General features: G+C 40.1%; 2 protein-coding genes across 2 annotated transcripts in view; one reads left to right on the top strand and one right to left on the bottom strand.

Annotated features, from left to right (window-relative positions):
- CD96 (CD96 molecule) overlaps nucleotides 1-22192 on the bottom strand; it is a 165933-nt gene that overhangs the window by 105248 nt on the left and 38493 nt on the right. The window contains exons 4-5 of the mRNA XM_007947438.1: nucleotides 17555-17762; nucleotides 13163-13218 (exon numbers count right to left, since the gene is read on the bottom strand). Coding sequence (XP_007945629.1) covers nucleotides 13163-13218; nucleotides 17555-17762 — 264 coding nt within the window. The remainder of the gene's footprint in view (nucleotides 1-13162; nucleotides 13219-17554; nucleotides 17763-22192) is intronic.
- Nucleotides 2252-2908, top strand: ZBED2 (zinc finger BED-type containing 2). The gene has a single exon (XM_007947421.1). The coding sequence runs from the start codon at nucleotides 2252-2254 to the stop codon at nucleotides 2906-2908; it is 657 nt and encodes a 218-aa protein (XP_007945612.1).

The following is a 22192-nucleotide window of genomic DNA, read 5'->3' as shown; positions in this document are numbered from 1 at the left end:
ACCCAAATGAGTAAAAGGAAAACATATTAAATCTGAAAACAATATGAAGAAATTAATAGACATGAATATATGTGCACATACATATGTGCACATGTACGTGGTCCTCTGCTGGAAAGTCAAAATCATTTGTCCATCCATTGTACGTCTGTTGTATGTGAGAGACAAACCAAAAGTTGGTTTTTCTAAAATTACTTTTTAAAAAATAAGTGAGAAATAGTACAAAGAGCTTCATTTGAACCTTGAGCCTTGAGAAAATTGGTTTTCTTAAGTCAAACGATAGCCAAGGAAGTAGCTTAGTAATGACCATTTTGCCTTAGGCTTTGAGCTCTTTTGGAGAATCACCTACTTGAAGTCAGTTTTGAGAAACAGAAACTCCAAGGTCAGACTAGAAGCTATGTTTTAGGGTAAATTGTTATTATGTAAACATTGTTCTGGCCCCATTTCTATGGCAAGGTAGATAAGATAGAATATAATAATTAATCTTTAATCTTTGGAATACTTTTGATTTCCTAGTCAAAATGTTACCCCGATTTGTAAATTGTATATAAAATAAACCTCTATCATTTTCTGTTATTGGCTTAATATGATTCTTGTTTTAACAGAAGATTTCATTCACTTAATCTCCCTTTTCTGTAAATGCTTTTGATTTTTCTCCTGACTCTATACAGTAATCATAGTTTCCAAACCCCAGATCAAGATTTGTGGTTTGACAAATGGACAAAGTATTTTAAACCACAGGTGTCCTTGAGACATGTGGTTTCTGTGTCCATATTTCACCTCCCCCCAACCTCCACCCCTTAAATCTCTTTCTTTTCTTGGAAGATCAGATGATCTAGTCATAAGGAAACAGAACTGAGACTTGAAAGTGCTTGCCGGGGACATCTTTATTTGGGGGGGGGGAGGGGACGGGGGAGAGAAAGTTTGCACTTGGGTGTATGTGTTACAGTAAAACCTGATAGGCAGGGACACACCCACTTGGAAACAAGACTCCTGCAGAAGTGGGAGGAAACAGGAACTAGAGGTGCCCTCCCCTTAGGGATAGGAGTCAGCTAATAGTGACCCAGAGTGCACAGATGCACTCACGCTGTGCATACTGGAGAGACCAGAGCAAGTCCAGAGCCCGGCTTTCCTGTGTAAGTACCTACTTACAGCAAGGAGGGAATCTCTTAACTGTTTGGGGTGGCAAAGCTTGATGAGTAAGTCTTTCAGTCACTTATGTAATGACCTCCCAAAAAAGGAGAGAGAATTCAGGCTGTCTCTAAATGCAGTATAATTTTCCATTTAGTTATCTATCCCTAAAATAGAGTAAGTAAGGCAGATGTTGGGATTAACTAAATTATTTGTCAGGGAAGACATATTGGCTGTTGGCTTTGCAGGTGATTGTGCCAGAGAAGGTGGAGTCCTGCGAGCTGTTTGCCCAGATGACCAGACAGCAGGCCCATGGGGATAGGCGCCATCTCTTTCTCCTCCATGCCTGCCAGCTCCTCCTGCTGAAGACAGCTAAGCCTGCTATTTGGAATTCTTAGACTCCCTGCCTCACAGGAACCTGTATGGGGACAAATTGACCTCACTTTGGAATCTTTATTACCCAGACCCTGGCAGGCTTTGCAGCCTCTGGACTGCTGCTTATGGAAACGGTGTGAGAAGGTGAAAGTCTCTCCTACATCAACATCTGCCCCTGCTTCCTTTTACCTACTATGAGGATAACCCAGTGAAGACCAGCCCTGAGCCCTTGTTCCTCCTGCCTCTAAAGGTGAAAACGCACTTTATAGGTGTATCAAAGAGCGTAGAAATAGTGGAAATAGCAAGAGAAGAATCAAGAGAAAATATAAAATTTTTAATATTCAAAAACACCCGTGGTGCTGGTTGATGTAGAGAACAGAGTTCACTGAAGTTATAATCATTGGATGGGAAAGCCTTTCCTACAGGAACTCACTTGTTCTGTCTCTCTAGCCTAGCCAAAGAAGGATCACTAAGTAACTGGGTCACGGAGGGAAAGTATGTGAGAGCCTCAGAGACCATTTTTCTTGGATCTGTGGTTTGACTCCTTTGCAATCCCCATGCTTGACTATCCAGAGAAACAGAAAGGAGGAAACAATAAACCACCCAAGTATATCCAGACTTTGATCATTATTGTGAATTTCCAAGTTACCACAGCCCCTTCACAAATATACATTTAGTCTTATAATTCAGTTAAGATCTTTGATTCAAGTCTAGGTACCATCACAAGGCAAGTCATAAAAGAGGCAGGATGAGACGGGAAGAGGAAGAAGAGGAAGAAACTAGGGTGAAGGCAAAAGAGGATCTGGAGATGAAAGAGGAAGAAGAGATGAGTGAGACTGGAGAACAGGTGGGCTCACTGGCAAGTGTCATGCCCACTGTGCCAGTGCCCCATAACCGGGGGGCTCGGTTTTCTGAGGCATGGGAATATTTCCACCTGGCCCCGGCACGAGTTGGGCATCACCCTAACCAATATGCCACTTGTCGCCTGTGTGGCAGGCAGGTGAGTCGTGGCCCTGGGGTTAATGTGGGCACCACAGCCCTGTGGAAACATCTGAAAAGCATGCACAAAGAGGAGCTGGAGAAGAGTGGCCATGGTCAGGCAGGGCAGCGCCAGGACCCAAGGCCTCAAGGGTCCCAGCTCCCCATGGGAATTGAGGGTGACTGGGCCAGGCTCCTTGAGCAGGTAGGGGCCCTGGCTTTATGGGCCAGCCAAAGGGAAAAGGCAGTACTTATGAGGGAGAAGGCAGTGGAATGGCGGGAGAGGGCTGTAGAAAGGAGAGAGCGAGCTGTGGAGGAAGTGGAAAGGGCCATCCTGGAGATGAAGTGGAAGATGAGGGCTGAGAAGGAAACAGGCCAGAGGGAGAAAGATCTGCCTGCAGCAGCTAATCCTTTTCACTTTGTTTAAATGGAGCTTGAGAGAATTTACTCTGAAAACACCGACTGTAGATGTATAGCAAAGAACAATTGCAGTTCTATCTTAAATATAAAACAAAGTAGTTTAGCGGGATTTTGCTACCGAGAAATAGGGTAGAGAGCGTAGATTAACCTCAGTGGGTATGAATTGACCAAAGTTATCTTCAGGGCTCCTGAAGCTGTGCTGACCTTTGATCAAAATTTCAAAACGTACTAACCAGAGATAAATATTGTTTTGCCACCATGGGGCTGTGAGTTTTTTTCAGGGAAGGATATAGCAACTTGTCAACATTGCTTAACAATATTAATTGGATTTATACCTTGCACTTGGTTTCAGTGGTGCTAAAAGTTTCAGTATTTGAGACTTGTCAGGTAGCTGAAATGTGCCTATGGAGCCAGACATCAGAGCTTAGGCTTCCTGGGACCAAAATGTTTGCATGCATACTTTTGATGATTTGAGACCTGGTGACAAAGCTTATTCTGTAAGAGCCAGCAGTGGAAGGACAAATAAATCTGTGCCTGAGATCTTTGGATCCCTCCAATGTATATCTTTCTCCTATAGTTTCAGTGTTATATCTTCTGCTTACATTAAAACTGTCTCATCAGTATAATCTGAGATATGTGAGCCTCTTTAATAATCTAATGTTTAATAATTGATATGTGATTAGTATGGGCAGAGTTGTTTCTGAAAAAATTCACTTGTTTTAGAAATTAAGAACAGAGAATACACAAATTTGTTGACACATATTTAAAAATAGAAATCTAATTTCATATTAATGAGTAACCAGTTGCCATGCAGTTAGTTCCAACTCATGGCAGCTCCATATGTGTCAAAGTTGAACTGTGTCATACAAGTTTCTCGCAGCTGTGATCTTTTGGAAGCAGCTCACCAGGCCTTTTTTCAGAAGTACCCCTGGGTGTGTTCGAAGCACCAACCTTTCAATTAGTACCCAAGCACTTAACTCTTTGTGCCAACAGGGGCCTGTTAAAGGAGAAAGAATTAATAGGATGAGGAGAGAGAAACTCAGAAGGAAAAAGTAAAAGGTGGAGAGATGAGGGTAAATAAAGAGCAATAAAGAACAGAGGCAGAAAAGTAAAAAGGAAGGGAAAAGCATAAAGAAGAAATGTGAAGACAGAAGTGAGATAGCACCCAAGGAAAAAAAAAAAAAAAAACTTACCATGGAAACAAAACAGAAACTATGAATGTTTGGTATGTGAAGGACAGAGAATGTTTCCTTAGTTTCTGAGGTCAATTTTAATGAGTAAAATTGCTTTGGTTTTGTGGCCACAGACCAGTCATTCATTTGAGCAGTAGGCTTTGAATTTTGCCCCTACCTCTGAAATGCAAACAGCATGACAGTCCACTGTTTTCTGTTTCATTTTTTAAACTGTTCATCTTTAAACATCCAGCAATGCTTTGAAAAATGAACTGTAACAGTCCATAGGGACAGAAACAATTTCCTGGACAGCTGAGGCTATGCTTAAAATATTATCTCAGGAATAGAATAAAATCATACTGGAAACTGCTCTAGCCTTTGGGCTGGAGCTAACTTTTGTTTTGGAGGATTCCTCCAAAAGTTATTATGTTTTTTAAACAAAGTTTGGAATGTGGGTGGGGAAGAGGAGCAGAGAAAGCTGGGGAAGGCAAGAGGAGAGAAGACAGTATCTCACTATCTCAGATAATTTATGGGATACCCACCTCCCCAGGAGAGCAGTGGTGATTGAATGGTAGAATGCTCACATTCCATGCAGGAGACTAGGGTTTGATTCCCAGCCAAAACACTTCCTGTCTGTCAGTGGAGGCTGGCATGCTGCTCTGATGCTCAACAGGGTTCAGTGCAGCATCCAGACTAAAAACAGGGAAGAAAGACTTGGCAATCTTCCAGAAATCAGCCAATGAAAACTTTATAGATCAGAACATACTATATAGGGTTGCCATGAGTTGGGGCCAAGTTGATGGCATCTAACAACAGCAGCTTTCCAAATGAAAGCAAACAAGACCCTGCTGCATTAACTGTGTCATGCCTCCCCATGTCCTCTCCTGTAGAGCTCACTCTTACTTCTTCTTAAACTCGTCTAATAGGCCTAACAGCCAGACCTGTCTTCTATGATTGCTGCTTATGGAACAAACAAGGGTGCAGACTCCAGGGTTGTGAAAAATTCAGGCTACACTGCAGCCCTTTAATCTACTTTTTTCTGGAAACCTTCCTGATATTAAAAGTTTCACTTCCCATGGCTAACCTCACAGGAGTGTGGTACTCCTTTTAGTGGTTCCCCATCTTTGGAGAAAGTCCAAGTGCTCACCAGTGCAAATGATGAGGGTGCTTGAAGTCAGGTGGTTGGATATTTGGACTTGGAGCCTTTCTGTGCCACAAGAAATGCTAGAAAATACCTGCAATACCTAATACTTTTTAAAATAAAATGAAAAATCAATACATTTGAAATGAGCATCAAGAAGGTCAGGGACTCCACGAGGGTTTCTTTCAGGCTTTGCAAAATCAAAACCAAATAAACACAAAAGTTTAAATTCTGCAAAAATAGTTACCCTAGTTGTCCTGCTAAACTCTGATGGTAACAGAGGTGTGGTTTTCAGATTACAGTGTCTGATTGATCTAAACCAAAAAACCAAATTCACTGCTGTTGAGTCAGATCTGACTCATAGCGACCCCTCCTTGGGTTTCCGAAGTGGTATCACTACAAAAGTAGATTGCCCAACCTTCCTTCCGAGGAGTGGCTGGTGGGTTTGAACTGCCAGCCTTCTGATTAACAGTCAAGTGCCTTAGGCAGTATGCTACCATAGGACCCATAAAGATAATCTGGTTAAAGAATAAAGAATAAGAATAAAGGCATAAAAGAGAGACATGTTGCTTGTGGAAGGACTCAACTGTTGAATAAACTGGATTTTCTGCACTATTTCTCTTGTGATCTTCTTTTGCCATATCATCAGAGTGGGACTGTAGGCTGAGGGGACCTTTGCCCCAGTATGTTTTGCTCTCATACAAAAATCTGCTCCACAGAGGAGTCCTGGGGTTTAGACTAAAGACTTCCCATATCTGCTGTTGGATTGAGGCTTTCTGCTATGATGGAGCCCTGGTGATGTCTTGCTCTTATGGACACACAGGTATTAGACTCTCCTTGAAGTCCCTAGCATGTCTAAGCCTAAGAAACATCATCATTAGGCTAATTTGGGGTCTTTTCTATTTTATAGAGAAACTAAGTTAGACATGAACTTTATAACTTTATTAATAATGAAAGAAACACTTTACAATTGGCCAAGTCCCTAATATGTTCTGACACTGAGGGCTACTGGTATAGTGAATATGTAGCACACGGTAAGCATTGAAGACATGAATGCTGAATTAATTAATTAACTAAGACAAAGGGGAGGTAAGAAATTGTCATTTATAGAACAATTAGAATGGGCCAGAAATAGGCACTTTGCATATGAATTCTCTTTTGATCCTTATATGATGTAAGGTTAGAATCATTGTCTCTTTTGTGTTGAGGAGGAAGCTAAGGTATTGAGAAAAGAGTTAATAAGTGGTGGAGAAGAATTCAAAACCAGAGCTATCAGACTCTACAATCTATGCTTTGTTTTTTTTTCATTATTCCACATGATCTCCTAGAATCAATCACATGGTATATTTATGAATGTACATATGGATGGATGGGAGCAAGATAGAAGGAATGAATGATAAAAAGTAGGTTGGAGATGTCTTAAAATATCTACTATGAGCCATATACTCTTTTACTGTAAACCGATCTTCTGCCATCAAGCTGATTCCAGCTCATAGAGACCTTATGGGACAGAGTATAACTGCTCCATATGGTTTCCAAGGCTGTAAATCTTCATGGAAGCAGACTGCTTCACCTTTCTCCTATTGAACAGCTGGTGGAGTTGAACCATATCTACCTTATGCTTAGCAGCCAAATGTTTTAACCATCACCAGAGGTCCTCTCCATTGCTATACATAAATTTAATCCTCTTTTAAACCCTGTGAACTATTTATTATTATCCAGTTTTAGAGATGAGTTAGCTGAAGCTCATGGAATTTAACTACTTGACCAGAATGTGTAGCTGGTAAGTAGTTGAATTAGAATTTGACATTAGGTCTAGCTAATCCTGAAGCCCCATTTTCTTTCATCATAACACCTGCATGGATATGGGTATGCTAAGGTCTTGTTCCAATTCTACCTTTTTATTAGATGTAACTCAGTCAATTGTTTAACTTCTCCAGGGTCCAATTTCTCATCAGTAACATGACACATGTTACACCTATTTCAGAAGTTCATTGGGAGTATCACATGATGAAAACATGTGAAAGGGCTTTGAAGAGTTAATAAGCCACTAGTCTGACACAAGAACTAGATGGTACCTGGTTACCACTACCAACTGCTCTGTTCTGGTTACTTAGTGTTGCTCTGCCAATAATATACCACAAATGGGATGGCTTTAATAAACAGGAGTTTATTCTTACAATTTGGAGACTTTAAGTCCAAGTTCAAAGTGCCAGGCTCTAGGGGTTGGGTGAAAGCCCCTCAGTCTTGGGGTCCAGCTCTGCCTCCTGCTCCTGGCCCACTGCAGCTAGGGGAATTTCTTCACTCAGACAGCTGCTGGCCATTGCTGACAAACCCAAGGTTGACAAGTAAAAAGGCACAGTCCCGATGTTACCAAATCACATGGCAGGCCATTAATTCAAGTCCATTTTAAGTCCCAAGGTTGTCAGAGTATGGCAGGCTGCTGAACAACGACATAGCTACATGCATGGTCCAAGCATGCCATAAGCCAGAGACCATTCCCAAAGCTGCTGCTTGTATATGGGAAGCAGATCATATACCCAAAGGCAGCTACTCAGCTCCTCACAGTAGATTCCACCATGGAGCTGATTACCAGTCTCATCGTGGGGAATACTGCATCCAGCTGCCCAGCCACTCAACCAGGCCTAGCCAAGTTGACACAAAAACATAACCACCACAGTGATCCTCTGAGCAATCAACCATATAAGACCAAAAATTGTAGCACTTGCCCAAAAACAAAGTTCAAAAGGCAGCAAGGAAAATAGGCAAATGGAAATGGGAACCTAGGGAGGAAATTGCAGCAATACTGTTATACTGAGGAGATTGCAACTAATATCATGAAACAAAATGTATATAAATTATTGAGTGGGGAACTACTTTTCTCTGTAAACTTTTATCTAAACCACAATGAAATGTTCAAAAGCAAAAAAAAAAAAAAAGAAACAAAACAATGGCAATAACATTAAAAAAAATACAAAAAGAATTATAATATTAGAGTCAGGAATTACTAATGCTTGGCAAATTCTTAAAAGATCATAAACAAACTGGGCCCTGTAGCTGGTTAGGTGAGATTGGGCTAAGATTATTCACTGATCCTCCAGGAACTAAGGTTCTCTAATTTCCTAGCTAGTGATGACCTAGGCCAGCATTGGTAGAGAAGATGGAATTCTATGACATGTAAAGCAAAATTTTTTTTTTTTTTTTTTCCTTAGGAATAGTTGTGAAGCACTGTCTGATACGGTGCCATTAGATGAGCCCCTCAGATTGGGCCAAGAAAAGAAACCACTGCCACAGAGTCAATTCCAACTTATAGTGACTTCCATTGGGTTTACAAGGCTATAAATCTTTACAGAAGTAGATTTCCTCATCTTTCCCCCTGGAACAGCTGGTGGGTTTCAACTGCCAATTGGTTAGCAGCCAAATGTCTTACCCACTATGCCACCAGACCTCCTTTCTCAAGTTGGAAGGAACTAAAAATGTGACAGAGAAGAGCTACCTCCTCAAAGTAGAGTCAATCTTAAAGATGTTTATGGAATAAAGCTTTTGGGACTTTCATTTGCTGAGGGGCGTGACTCAAAATGGGAAGAAATAGCTGCAAATATTCATTGATAATTGGAATGTGAAATGTATGAAGTATGAATCTAGGAAAACTAGAAGCAGTCAAAAATGAAATGGAAAGCATACAGATAGATCAATATAATAGACATTAGTGAGATGAAATGGACTGGTATTGGCCATTTTGAATCAGACAATCGGATGGTCTATTATGCTGGGAATGACAAGCAAAAGAGGAATGCCAGAGCATTTGTCATCAAAAAGAATGTTTCAAGATCCATCCTGAAGTAAATACTGTCAATGATAGGATAATATCCAAACATCCACAACAAAGATGAGTTAATACTACTATTATTCAAATTTACTCATCAACCACTAAAGCCAAAAATGAAGGAATGATTTTTACTGACTTCTTTAGCCTGAAATTGACCAAACATCAAACAAGATGCATTGAGAATTACTAGTGATTGGAATAAGAAAGTTAGAAACAAAGAAGAATCATTGGTAGTTGGAAAATATAGGCTCAGTGATAAAAATGACACCGTAGATTGTACAATAGAATTTTGCAAGAACAATGACTTATTCATTGCAAATACTTTTTGTTCAACAACATAAACAGCAGCTATACACATGGACCTCACCAGATGGAATACACAGAAATCGGATAGACTACATCTGTGGAAAGAGGCAATGGAGAAACTGATATTAATCAAAACAGCACCAGGCACTGAGTGTGGAATAGATCATCAATTCCTCAAATGCAAATTCAGGTTGAAGCTGAAAAAAATTTGAACAAGTACAGGAGAGCCAAAATACAACATTGATTATATCCTACCTGAATTTAGAGACCATCTAAAGTAGATTTGATGCAGTGAAAATCAATGACTGAAGACCACATGAGTTGTGGGGTGACATCAAGAGCATGATACAGAAAGAAAACAAATAATAATAAAAAACAGGAAAGTAAGAAAAGACCAAAATAGATATCAGAAGAGTCTGTGAAATTTTCTCTTGAATGGAGAATAGCTACAGTGAATAGAAGAAATGATGAAATAAAAGAGCTGAAAGGATGGATCAAGAAGACAAAGTATTATAAAGATGAAATGTGCAAAGACCTTGAATTAGAAAACCAAAAGGGAAGAACACACTTGGCATCTCTCAAGCTAAAACAACTGAAGAAGATATTCAAGCCTCAAGTTGCAATACTGAAGGATTTTATGGGCAAAATATTGAATGTTGCAGGAAGCATCGAAAGATGATGAAAGGAATACACAGAGTTACAGTATCAAAAATAATCAATGTTCATCCATTTCAGGAGGTAGCATATGATCAAGAACAAATGGTACTGAAGGAAGAAGTCCAAACTGCACTGAAGGAATTGGTGAAAAACAAAGCTTCAGGAATTGAAGGAATACCCACTGAGATATTTCAACAAACTATGCAGCACTGGAAGTTCTTACTCACTTATGCCAAGAAATTTGGAAGATAGCTACCTGGCCAACTGACTGGAAGAGTTCAATATTTATGTCCATTTTTCATGAAAGTTTATCCAAAGAATGTGGACATCATCAAATAATATTATTAACATCTGAAGATAATTCAAAAATGGTTGCAGAGGTATACTGACAGGGAACTTCCCGAAATTCAAACTGGATTAAGAGAATGTGGAATGAGGGATATCATTGCTGATGTCAGATTGGCTCTTGGGTGAAAGCAAATAATATCAGAAAGATATTTACTTGCAATTTATTGACTATGCAAAGGCATCTGACTTTGTGGATCATAACAAATTATGGATAACACTGCAAAGAAATGGAATTCCAGAATACTTCATTATGCTCATGAGGAACCTGTGCATAGACAAAAAAGCCATTGTTTGAACAGAACAAAAGGATATTGCATGGTTTAAAATCAGGAAAGGTGTATATCAGGGTTGTATCCTTTCATCATATTTATTCAATCTGTATACTGAACAAATAATCTGAGAAGTTGGTCTATATAAATAACGTGTCATCAGCATTGGAGGAAGACTCATTAACAACCTGCAATATGCAGATGACACAACTTTTCTTGCTAAAAGAGAAGGGGACTTGAAGTACTTACTGATGAAGATCAAAGCCATTAATATGAATTACATCTCAATATAAAGAAAACAAAAATCCTCATAAGTGGACCAATAAGCAGCATCACATTAAGTGGAGAAAACACTGAAGTTGTCAAGGATTTCATTTTACTTGGATCCACAATCAATATCGATTGAAGCAGCAGTTAAGAAATCAGACATCATATTTGCACTGGGCAAATCTGGTATAAAAGACTTCTTTAAAGTCTTAAGGAGCAAACAATGACGCCACTTTGAAGACTAAGGTGTGTGGGACTCAAACCATGGTAATCGCCTTATATACATTTGAAAGCTAGACAATAAATAAGGAAGACAAAAAGAGAGGTAATGCCTTTGAATTGTGGTATTGGCAAAGAATATTGAAAATATCATGGACTGCCAGAAGAATGAACAAATCTATCCTGGAAGAAGTGCAGCTGGAATGCTCATTGGAAGTGAGAATGGCCAGACTTCATCTCATTTATTTTGGTCATGTTGTCAGAAGGGAACAGTCCTTAGAGAATATGATGCTTGGTAAAGTAGAGGGTCATTGAAAAAGGCGAAGGCCCTCAATGAGATGGATTGACACAGTTGCTGCAACGTCAGGCTCAAGCATAGCAAAGATAGTGAAGATGGTGCAGGACTGGGCAGTGTTTCATTCTGACTCGTAGGATGACTCATAGGGTCACTATGAGTTAGAGCTGACTCGATGGTAGCTAACAATAACAAACAATGCACAAACTAAAGTAATATAATGAAATTTGCAAAGACTTGGAATTAGAAAACCAGAAGGGAAAAACACTCTTGGAATTTCTTAAGCTGAAAGAACGAAAGAAAAAGTTCAAGTCTTGAGTTGCAGTATTGAAGGATTCTACAGACAAAATATTGAAAGATGCAGGAAGAAACAAAAGAATATGGAAGGGATATACCAAGTCACGATACCAAAAACAATTGGTTGATGTTCAACTGTTTCCTGAACTGATGGTACTGAAGAAGTCCAAAATGCACTGAAGGCAATGGCAAAATATGAGGCTCTAGGAATTGACAGAATACCCATGAGATGTTTCAAAAAATGAATATTGCTCTATGGGTGCTCATTTGTCTATGCCAAGAAAGTTGAATGACAACAAGCTGGCCAACCAACTGGAAGAGATCCATAATTGTGCCCATTCCAAAGAAAAGTGATCCTACAGAATTCAGAATTTATTGAACAATATCTTTAATCATGCACAAGTAAAATTCTGCTGAATAACTCAAAAATGGTTTTAGCAGCACATAGACAGGGAAAGATAAATCACTTAGCTTCAGCCAAATAATAGAAAGAAGTTCCGGTGGCATAGTGTCCAAGGCATTGACTGCTAACGTAATGGTTCAAACCCACCAGCTACTCCTTGGGAGGAAGGCTAGGCAATCTACTTCCGTAGAGATACCACCTTAGAAATCCAAGGAGGGATCACTCTGAGTCGGAATCGACTCGATGGCAGTGAGGTTTCTTTTTTTTTTTTTTTTTTTAAACCAGTGGAGATGCATCCTTTAGAACATCAGAAAGGCAACATTTGCATAGGGGGAGAGCTAGACAGACAGGAATGTGTTGGTAAGAAGGCACAGGGAAAGAGTAGTCACAGGGAGGAGATGGGAGGAGAGCTGTTTATTGTTGGGATTGTAATTGGGGCTGTGAAACAAGACAGATAAGAATGTTGAGAGTAAAATAAATCTGCTTTGTAAACGTGCACCCAAATCACAATAACAATTTTTCTTTTTTAAATGGTAAAGTCAGTGTGTGTGTGCTATTCTACTTTCCTTTTTCCCCATCCCTTTCTCCTATCTGCCAAAGGAAAAGACAGGGTTCTGCTAGTGGGCAGGAGGGCAAATTTTCCCTTGTCACTTCAAAAGAAAACAAGAGGAAAGCTGATACAAGAAATTGATTAGAATAAATTAAAATTTGCTGAGCAAATTATTCTTACACCAGGATTCACACTGCTTTCTGCCCTACTTTTCCTTTACTACACAGTTCAATTTTTACTAAAGAGAAACTTAAATAGTTGATACTATTTTCCTAGGAAATTTAAGGACTGAAGACCATAGTTCACATAATCTAAGAGACCCTAGTCCTAAAATAAGATTCTCATTCATTTTCTAGAATCAACTGGGCTTCCCTTCATCCCTGTCAGTAATTAACTGGCAAAGGATCAAAGAGTAAGGTCCTTTGAGAAAACATTCCCGACAAGTAGGCTATCTGAAATACCTTGGCATATAATACTATTGTTTGTCAAAGGCTTTAATATGACTCACCTCTTGCAAGCCATCCATGGAGTTATTTTCCACAATCATGGGGATTTCTGGCTTAGCTTAAAGGCAAATAAAACACTATTAGTGATATTGGACATCATCTAAACTGAACACTAATGTGTTCTCTGAGAGACATTCGTCATTCATCAAATATTTATTAAACACCTACTGCATGCTAGATACCTAGGAAAAAAGGTACACAAAATATATTCGTGACCCTCAAGAAATTTACATTTTCATGGAAGATTCAAATGTGCAAATTAGAAATTTAATACACTGAGCTAAGTACCACGCTTGAGGACATATAGTATTGGAAAAGTTTTTAAGAGAATCTCCAAACCCAATCTTGGAGGATGAGAAGAGGCTTCTAGGAGATGAAACATCTCACAGAATGACGATTAGTGCCAAGTCCAGTGAAACGGGGAATGCAGAGGTGAGGAGATGGAAGAGGTGGGGACAAGGAAGACAAAATTGTTCTATATATCCAAAGACCTAGAAATAAAATATACTTTTTAGGGTCCTGAAAAGGACAGAATAAACACTTGTTACTTGTTTGATTGCTTGGTGTTAAAAAATATTAGGGAATATTTCAATGCTTTTGTGATCTTTCTGCTAGAATGCAAGTGCCTTGAAGCTAATTATTTTATTCCTCTATCTCTAGTACCTATCAGTGCCCAGAACATAATAGACATTCAGTAAATTATATTAAACTAAAGTGGCTTCTAGTAAATTCTTGACTATAGAAGACAAAGCTTTCTATGAAACAGTGGAAAAAAAAATATTAAGACCCCTGTAATGACGCTGCCAGTGCCTGCTACATCCCTTCTACAGTTACCTCTACCTACCGAAGGCCTCTTACTCCATATACCTATGACTCTCAGGACAAGGATTTTCAGGGGGTGTGGGGAACAAACAGGTCATGGAAGAACATTCAGCCCTCAAGTAGGGCAACCAGGAATTCCCATAGAGTTAATGGCAAAATGAAATGGGGAGTCGGTGGATAAATATCCCAGCTTCTTTTCCCTTCATTTAGGATAACTCTGATGTGTGTTCTGTACTGTTTCTGAAAGTTTCCCAGTGGAACTAAGCTATAAACTCACAGGAGTACCTAGCTCAATAATTTCATTTCATTATCTTCCTTCCTTCTCCTGTTTTGCTTCCTCACTCCTCTTCTGATGTTTCCCAAGACTGTTGTTGTTAGGTGCTGTCAAGTCAAGTCCAACTCATAATGACCCCAGGTACAACAAAATGAAACACCACCTGGTTGGTCCTGTGCCATCCTCACAACTGTTGCCATGCTTGAGCCCACTGTTACAGCCATTGGGCCTGTCTTTCTCATTGAGGGTCTTCCTCTCTTTTTTTTTTTTCCCCTTTCTCCAGGATTACTCCCAAATAAATTATTTTAGCTCAAATACTTGTCTCTATATTTTCTTTCAAAGGAGCCCAAACCAGTTTAACATTAAAACACTATTGGGATTAGGGGTCTTTCTGTCTTCTTATTGGCAGAAAAACCTCATGAGAATGAAGGAGCTGAAAGAAATGACAATTGTGAAAACTTTCAGTGGTAATAAGGAGAGGCAGATTCCCTCTGAGGCACAGGACAATCTGGTTTAGAGCTTAGGTGTGGGGGAGAATAACCTTGTGATGGACAGGTGACTCCCTGCCAAGGAAATCAAAGTGACCAGTAAAGATGACAGAGGAGGTAGAGAAGGAAGAGAATGAAGAGTTGGGTGATGAGGTATTGTTGGGGAAGAAGAAGTAACCAGGGTTTAGGGTATATAGAATGAGGGCAGTGGTGGTTCAGTGGTAGAATTCTCTCCTTCCATACAGAAGACCTCCATTTGATTCCCTGCCAATACACTTCAAGTATAGCCACTACCCATTCGTCAGTGGAGTCTTATGTGTTCCTGTGAGGCCAAACAGGTTTCAGCAGAGCTTCTAGTTTAAGACTGAATTAGGAAGAAAACTGGCTATCTCTTTCTGAAACCCAGCCAAGGAAAACCCTATGGATCTCAATGATTCTATCCTGTTGTGCATGGGGTTGCCAACTCAGGCCAGGGGCAAACTCAAGGTCAGCTAACAAGCACAGAGCACACAGCATGGGTCTGTGACAAATCAGTTGCTATTGAGTCAATGCCAAGCCATGGTGACACATGTGTTTCAGAGTAGAACTATGCTCCAGAGGGTTGCCAGTGGCTATGATCTTTTAAAAGTAGCTGGCAAGTTGGAGTGGACTTAAAGCAATGAACTCACTATAAATAAGTGAGACTTCAAAAGAAAGAAATCGTTACTGTAGTCACTCCCATCTTTACAAACTACAAGGTTTAGATTTCCTTCAGAATATTGAACTATGTGACTTCTCATAGTAAAGTATGATTCTAAGTAAAAATAAGATTTTTTTCACTGCTTCTGTCATTCAGAGAAACAGAAAAATACATCTAGCCACCATGCCTCTAGGCTTTGTAAAGTTATTTTCTCTTTGTTTACTTCATTTTTAAAAACAATTAATTTCTTATCCACATTGTTGCTGTTCTTTCCACCTTCCTTTAAAAGTAATTTTTTTAAACAACACAGCTCTTGGTCACAAAGATGGGAAAATATCCAAAGCCAGTAGCTTCTGTTTATTAATATTGTTTTGCATCACTAAGCAAAATAGTGTTTTCATATTTTTCCCCAAATGTGAAGAGTTTCTGCATTTTGAATGAGGCCAGAGTGCTTGTTACAGGCCAGCTCTGCACTCCTGTGAAAGCAGGCTGGGAGGGCTGGATATGCTCTTCCTATACTTTCCTTTGCTAAAGGGGCTGGACAGTCTCTCACCTCAGCTGGTGCAGGTCAGGTAGGGTAGGGGACACTATGGACTCCTGCAGAGGCACTTCACTACCTTCATCTTCTTACATTACCCCCATTCCTTGTTGCTCTGGCAAGTAATTTCATTATTGTTGTTTCTGGGAGCTCTGGTAGCATAGTGCCTAAGGCATTTGACTGGTAAGCAGAAGGCTGGCAGTTAAAACCCACCAGCCACTGCCTGGAAGGAAGATTGGGAAATCTACTTCCATAGTGATACTGCCTCAGAAACCCAAGGAGGTGTTGCTATGAGTCAGATCCAACTTGACAACAGTGAGTTTGGTTTTCTTGCTTTTATTGTTGCTGGGTGCCATTGAATTGATCTCTGACTCATGACAACTATGACCATTCAATTAGACTTTTGCTATTATAATTAATTACCAATATTCTTAAGAAATATTGAAGTTGTAAATAAGGTATTTCCTGGTGGTAACCAGGAAATTGACTGACCTATAGCTTTATGGAGGTCCCTGGGTGGTAAAAAGAGTTTGCGATAGGCTGCTGACCTAAAGGTTGTTGGTCTGAATCCACATGGCAATACTTCAGAAAAAAAATCTGGAGATCTGGTTCTGTAAAGATCACAGCCGAAAACAAACAAACAAACAAACACATATGGAGCAGTTCTACTCTGTAACACATACAGTCACTGTGAGTTAGAATCAACCTGATGTCATCTAATAACAACATGGGTTTGTGAGTGATTTTATTCTGTTGTTGTTGTTAGGTGCTGTTGAGATGTCTCACAGTAGAACGAAACATTGCCCAGTCCTGTGCCAGCCTCATGATCCTTACTATACCTGAGCCCATTGCTGCAGCCACTGTGTCTACCCATCTCATTGAGGGCCTTCCCCTTTTTCGTTGACCCTTCACTTTGCCAACCATGATATCCTTCTCCAGGGAATGGTTCCTTCTGACAACATGACCAAAGTAGGTGAGACAAAGTCTGGCCATTCTCACTTCCAAGGACCATTCTGGCTGCACTTCCTCCAGGACAGATTTGTTAGTCCTTTTAGCAGACCACGGTACTCTTAGCATTCTTCTCCAACACAACAACTCAAAGCATCAGCTCTTCTTTGGTCTTCCTTATTCATTGTCCAGCTCTCACATGCATAAAAGGTGACTGAAAATACCATGGCTTGAGTTATACTCATCTTAGTCTTCAAGGAGACATCTTTGCTCTTCATCACCTGAAAGAGGGCCTTTGCAGCAGATTTACCCAATGTAATATGTCATCTGTAGTATGTCTTGACTGCTGCTTCCATTGGTGTCGATTGTAGAACCAAGTAATATGAAATCCTTGACAACTTCAATCTTTTCTCCATCTACCATGAAGCTGTTTATTGGACTAGTTGTGAGGATTTTTGTTCTATTTTATTCTATTAGCTGAATTATCATTCTGTAGCCTGCTACACTTGTCCCTACCACGATAAGAAAGACAAGTGTCCAGAAAAGCCCCTTGGTGACCACTTTTCAATGTATCGGAGCACCTCCCCTCCAGAGAAGAACAAAGATAGGAAAATGGCAGGGAGTGTAAAGAACTCAGAGCCTTACCAAACACTTTGACCATCGTGGTGCTCCTCAAGATCTTCCCAGGCCTGACTGTAGCATGGCAACAGAACTTCCGGTCATTATCATGGATTTGGACTGGAGAAAGGTAAAGTCCATAGTCTGTACCTAGTTTGACTCTGTCTTTAAATAATGTAGAATTGCTGATGGTGTGATCTTGAGTGATAAGGGTTTCCTGAGTTCCATTCTCTTCCTGGAAAGACAAATAGTTATCAGCTATTAAGCACTCAATTGTGTACCAGTTCTGGATGGTGTTCATAGAATTAATTCTTCTTCTTCTTCTTTTTTTATTGTAAAATAGAGATGGTGAATGAAGTGTCGCTAGAGAAGGTATAATTACACTCAATTTTCAATTTAAAACAGCTGTCATCCTCTCCTAACATGAGTAGAAACTTGCTGCCCTTCTGACTATACCTTCCTTTTTCATAATCCTCCAAACCTGTATATCTGCGGTGGGTTGTGGGGGCTGATGGAAGGCCATATTCTCATTAGGAAGTTCTGAAACCTTAATGCTAAAATGTATAGAGCAGGCTGTATCAGTTTTGCTTATTAAATCCTCACCTAAACCAGATGATCATAGCAAAACTGTCTTCCCAGCATTCCTTTAGAAAAGGTGAAATTTTAACTCTTCTTAGATCCAGGACTAGAATGAGAGATGAGGTAAAGAGGCAAATACGGTGCACAATTTAAGGAGGCACTCACTCTCAGAATCTTGTAAGCACAGGGTCAGCACCTGAGAGTGAGTGCCTCTTTAAATGTCACCTCCTCTAGGTGGCACAAACTGTTAAGCTCTTGACCACTAATGGAAAGGTTAGTGGTTGGAACCCACCCAGCAGCACCTTGAAAGACTGGTCTGGAGATCTGTTTCTGAAAAGTCACAGCTTTGAAAATGCCATGGAGCTCAGTTCTGCTGTGCACACATGGGGTCACCATGAGCCTGAACCAGTGATAACTGGTTTGGGTTTGGTTTGGATGGGCTCTCTTACTTCATCTTAGTCATGACCTTGGCCCTGATCTGTGTGTTTGTGCCACCTTCAAAGAAGATGCAAAGGGGATGCTATAAATGTTAACATGGTTTTGGAGATCAGAATTTATTTGGAATTCTTGGTTCCTCCACTTCACATCCTCTCTTGAGTCTATGAAAGATCCCAAAAACCAAATCCACTGCTGTTGAGGTGATTCCACATAGAAACCACAGGGGACAGAGGAGAACTTCTTCGGGGTTTCCAAGGCTGTAAATCTTAATTGAAGCAGACTGTCACATCTTTCTCCTGCAGAGCACTTGGTAGGTACAAACCACTGACTTTTTGGTTAGCAGATGAGTGCTTTAACCACTGCTTCAACAAGTCATCTATGAAGGGCTCCTGTTTGCCCTGCCCAGAATTTCCATTGAAGAAGCCCTAGGGTATCACAGTGCTGGTCAATGTTAGTAAATATATCAAGGGCCCAGCAAGGAGGGGATGAGTGAGGGACAAAAGGGTAGAGAAGGGTTAATTCCCCATACCCCTTTAGTATTCTCAATCTCAGAAATATTAAAAGAATTCTGGTGCACAGGCTCCTGATTCTAATTTAGTTGGTTTTAAATGAGGTTCGAACTTGGGCATTTATGTTTTAAAGCCTTCAGGGGAGCCAGGGCTGAGAACACTGGTTGCGTTCTAAACAATGAATGAATCATGGTACACAGATGTTGGGGGGAATGGAAGGAGCTGGAATGGAGAAAGATGAACAGGGAAGTAATAAGTAAAAAAAAAAAATTTTAAAAAGAAAAATCTGTGTCTCAGAATCTCCAGTTTAAAATTCTAGAAAGATTCATGGTAGTGAGTAAAAAAATTCAAGCATCAGATTAGATCAGAAACATTATAGAAACGTGAATGCAAGCTTCTCAAATAGTTTAATTACATAGATATTTCCAGAATATACTTAGTAGAAACTTCCATGTAAGACACAATTCCTTAGCTGCATATGGCTGGGATTTGTTTCAACTTTATTGCAGGTAGTATCACAAGTAGGAGCTCTTGTGGCACAGTAGTAGTTAAAGCATTCAACTGCTAACAAAAAAGTCAGCAGTTTGAATCCACCAGCTGCTCTGTAGGAGAAAGATGAGGCAATCTGCTTCTGTAAGTTTTACAGTCTTGGAAACACTATGTGACAGTTCTACTCTGACAGCATTGCTATGAGTTGGGAATTACTCAATGGCAGTGGATTTTGGTGGGTAGTTGAAAACGGGCATGGTGGTGGCATCCTCTGACCTTCTCTAACTTCATGAGGGAGAGAGAGAATCACCATCAGCAAGAGCTCATAGCTGAATCCTATGAGGTGGAAGTCAGACATGCTCCTACCCGTCAACCTTTTTACTAGTTCTGATACCAATTGTCCCTCCCATGGCACTTTCTACTTCTCTGCTGGTTTTGATAATTCCTTCCAATGGTCACACAGAACTCACAGACAAATTTCACAAGTATGGGGTTTATTAGGGAAATAACAGCTTGCAATTCAAGTTCAGGAACACTCTCAGGATACAATTCTTCGATCAGGACAACTTCTTCTCGGCTGTGCTGTAGGCATGCTTTTCTCCTGCCTCAATCTTTGCCTTGCTTGAGCCATGTTACGCTTTGATAATAGGTGCCCAAAGGGGCACCCCACTCTTCCAGCAAGCCTCTTGCCCAGAGGCACTCAGTTTCCTCGCTCCTTGGGCTGGGAATCTCAACACTCTATCTCAAGCTACTCTCTTGGTTCTGCTGCCTCTGCTATGGTTTCTCTGCCACATTGTCTCTCTGCCATATCCCTCTGTCTCTCTAATATCTCAGCACAGAGATCTCGAGTCAAAGAACATGTTCCACTCCCAGCTCTTCTGTCTTGATGGCAGTGAGGGCCCTCTTTCTGCCTCTGGGATGGCTCATTTTAAGCCTAGCAGAATGGCAAAACTGACCAATTCCCATGTTAGGATTCCATACACTTTATTTCCATAGTTCCACCCCCACAACGGTGCTATGTACATTATTTGCATTATTAACAAGCTATCTAATCCTCTTGGTGGGCCATAAGCACCTTACATTTACACAGTTCCACCCAGTCTTCTGGTAGAAGTCACAAAGACCGTGGCTAGAAGAGCCATACTAAGTAATTCACTGCACCACAGTAGTATCACAAGGGCATTGGTGATTCATTGGTAGAACTTTTACCTTCTGTGCTGCACACTTGGGTTTGATTCCAGGTCAATTTACTTTATGTGCAGCTACTGCTTGCATGACAGGAGAAGCTTGAGTATTGCTATGATACTGCACAGGTTTCAGAGGCCCTTCCATCTAAGACAGACTAGGAAGAAAGGCCTGGCCAATGAAAACCCTATGGATCACAACGGTTCTGTCTGCAGTAGATTATGGGAATGGTGTAGAACCAGGCAGTGTCTCATTCCATTGGACATATGATTGCTTTGAGTTGGAGGTAGACTGAACAATGACAGCTAACAACCACCACAACAAATACAAGTACTGTTGTTATTTTCAGGTGCTGTCAAGTTGATTCTGACTCAAAGCAGCCCTATGTACAAAAGCATGAAACACTGATCCTGCACCCTCTACTTCTCCAGAGAATGGTCCCTCTTGATAACATGCCCAAAGTATGTGAGACCAAGCCTCATTCTCCTCACTTCTAAGGAGCATTCTGGCTATACTTCTTCCACGACAGATTTCTTCATTCTTCTGCCAGTCCATGGTATATTCAATATTCTTTGCAAACATTATAATTCAAATGCATCAATTCTTCTGCATCTTTCCTTATTCATTGCCCAAGTTTCACATGTATATGAGGTGATTAAAAATTCTATGAGTTTGGCCAGGACTCCTAAATCCTTTAAGTGACACTTTTGCTTTTTAACAATTTAAACAGGTCGTTTATAGCAAATTTGCCCAAGGCAATATGTCGTTTAATTGCTAAACTTTTGCTTCCTTAGGCATTGATTGTAGATCCAATTAAAATGAAATCTTTTTTCAATTTTTCATGATGTTGCTTACTGGCCCAATTGTAAGGATTTTTGTTTTCTTTATGTTGAGGTATATTCCATACCGAATGCTGTAGTCTTTGATCTTCGTCAATAAGTGCTTCAAGTTGTCTTCACTTTCAGCAAGCAAAGTTGTATTACCTGTGTATCATATGTTCTTAATAAGTCTTCCTCCAATCCTGATACCTCATTCTTATTCATATACTCCAGCTTCTTGGGTTTTTTACTCTGCATACAGATTGAATAATTATGGTGAAAGAATACAACTCTCACACACATTATTCCTAATTTTAAACCACACAGCATCCCCTTGTTCTTTTCAACCAACTGTCTCTTGATCTATGTACAGGGTCCTCATGAACACAATTAACATTCTTCACAATGTTATCCATAATTTGTTATGATCCACACAGTGGAAAGCCTTTGCATAGTCAATAAAACACAGGTAAACATCTTTCTCGTATTCTCTGCTTTCAGCCAAGATCCATCTGACATTGGCTTTGATATCCCTAGTTCCATGTCCTCTTCTGAATCTGGTTTGAATTTATGTAAATTCCCTGTTGATGTGTTGCTGTAACCATTCTTGGAAAATTTTTGCTTGTGTAATATTAATGATATTGTTT

The sequence above is a fragment of the Orycteropus afer genome, unplaced genomic scaffold (assembly GCF_000298275.1).
Source record: "Orycteropus afer afer isolate SDZICR_OR568_19922 unplaced genomic scaffold, OryAfe1.0 scaffold00184, whole genome shotgun sequence".
Taxonomy (NCBI): Eukaryota; Metazoa; Chordata; class Mammalia; order Tubulidentata; family Orycteropodidae; genus Orycteropus; species Orycteropus afer.
The sequence above is the reverse complement of the archived record's forward strand: the minus strand, read 5'-3'. Positions and strand labels throughout refer to the sequence as shown.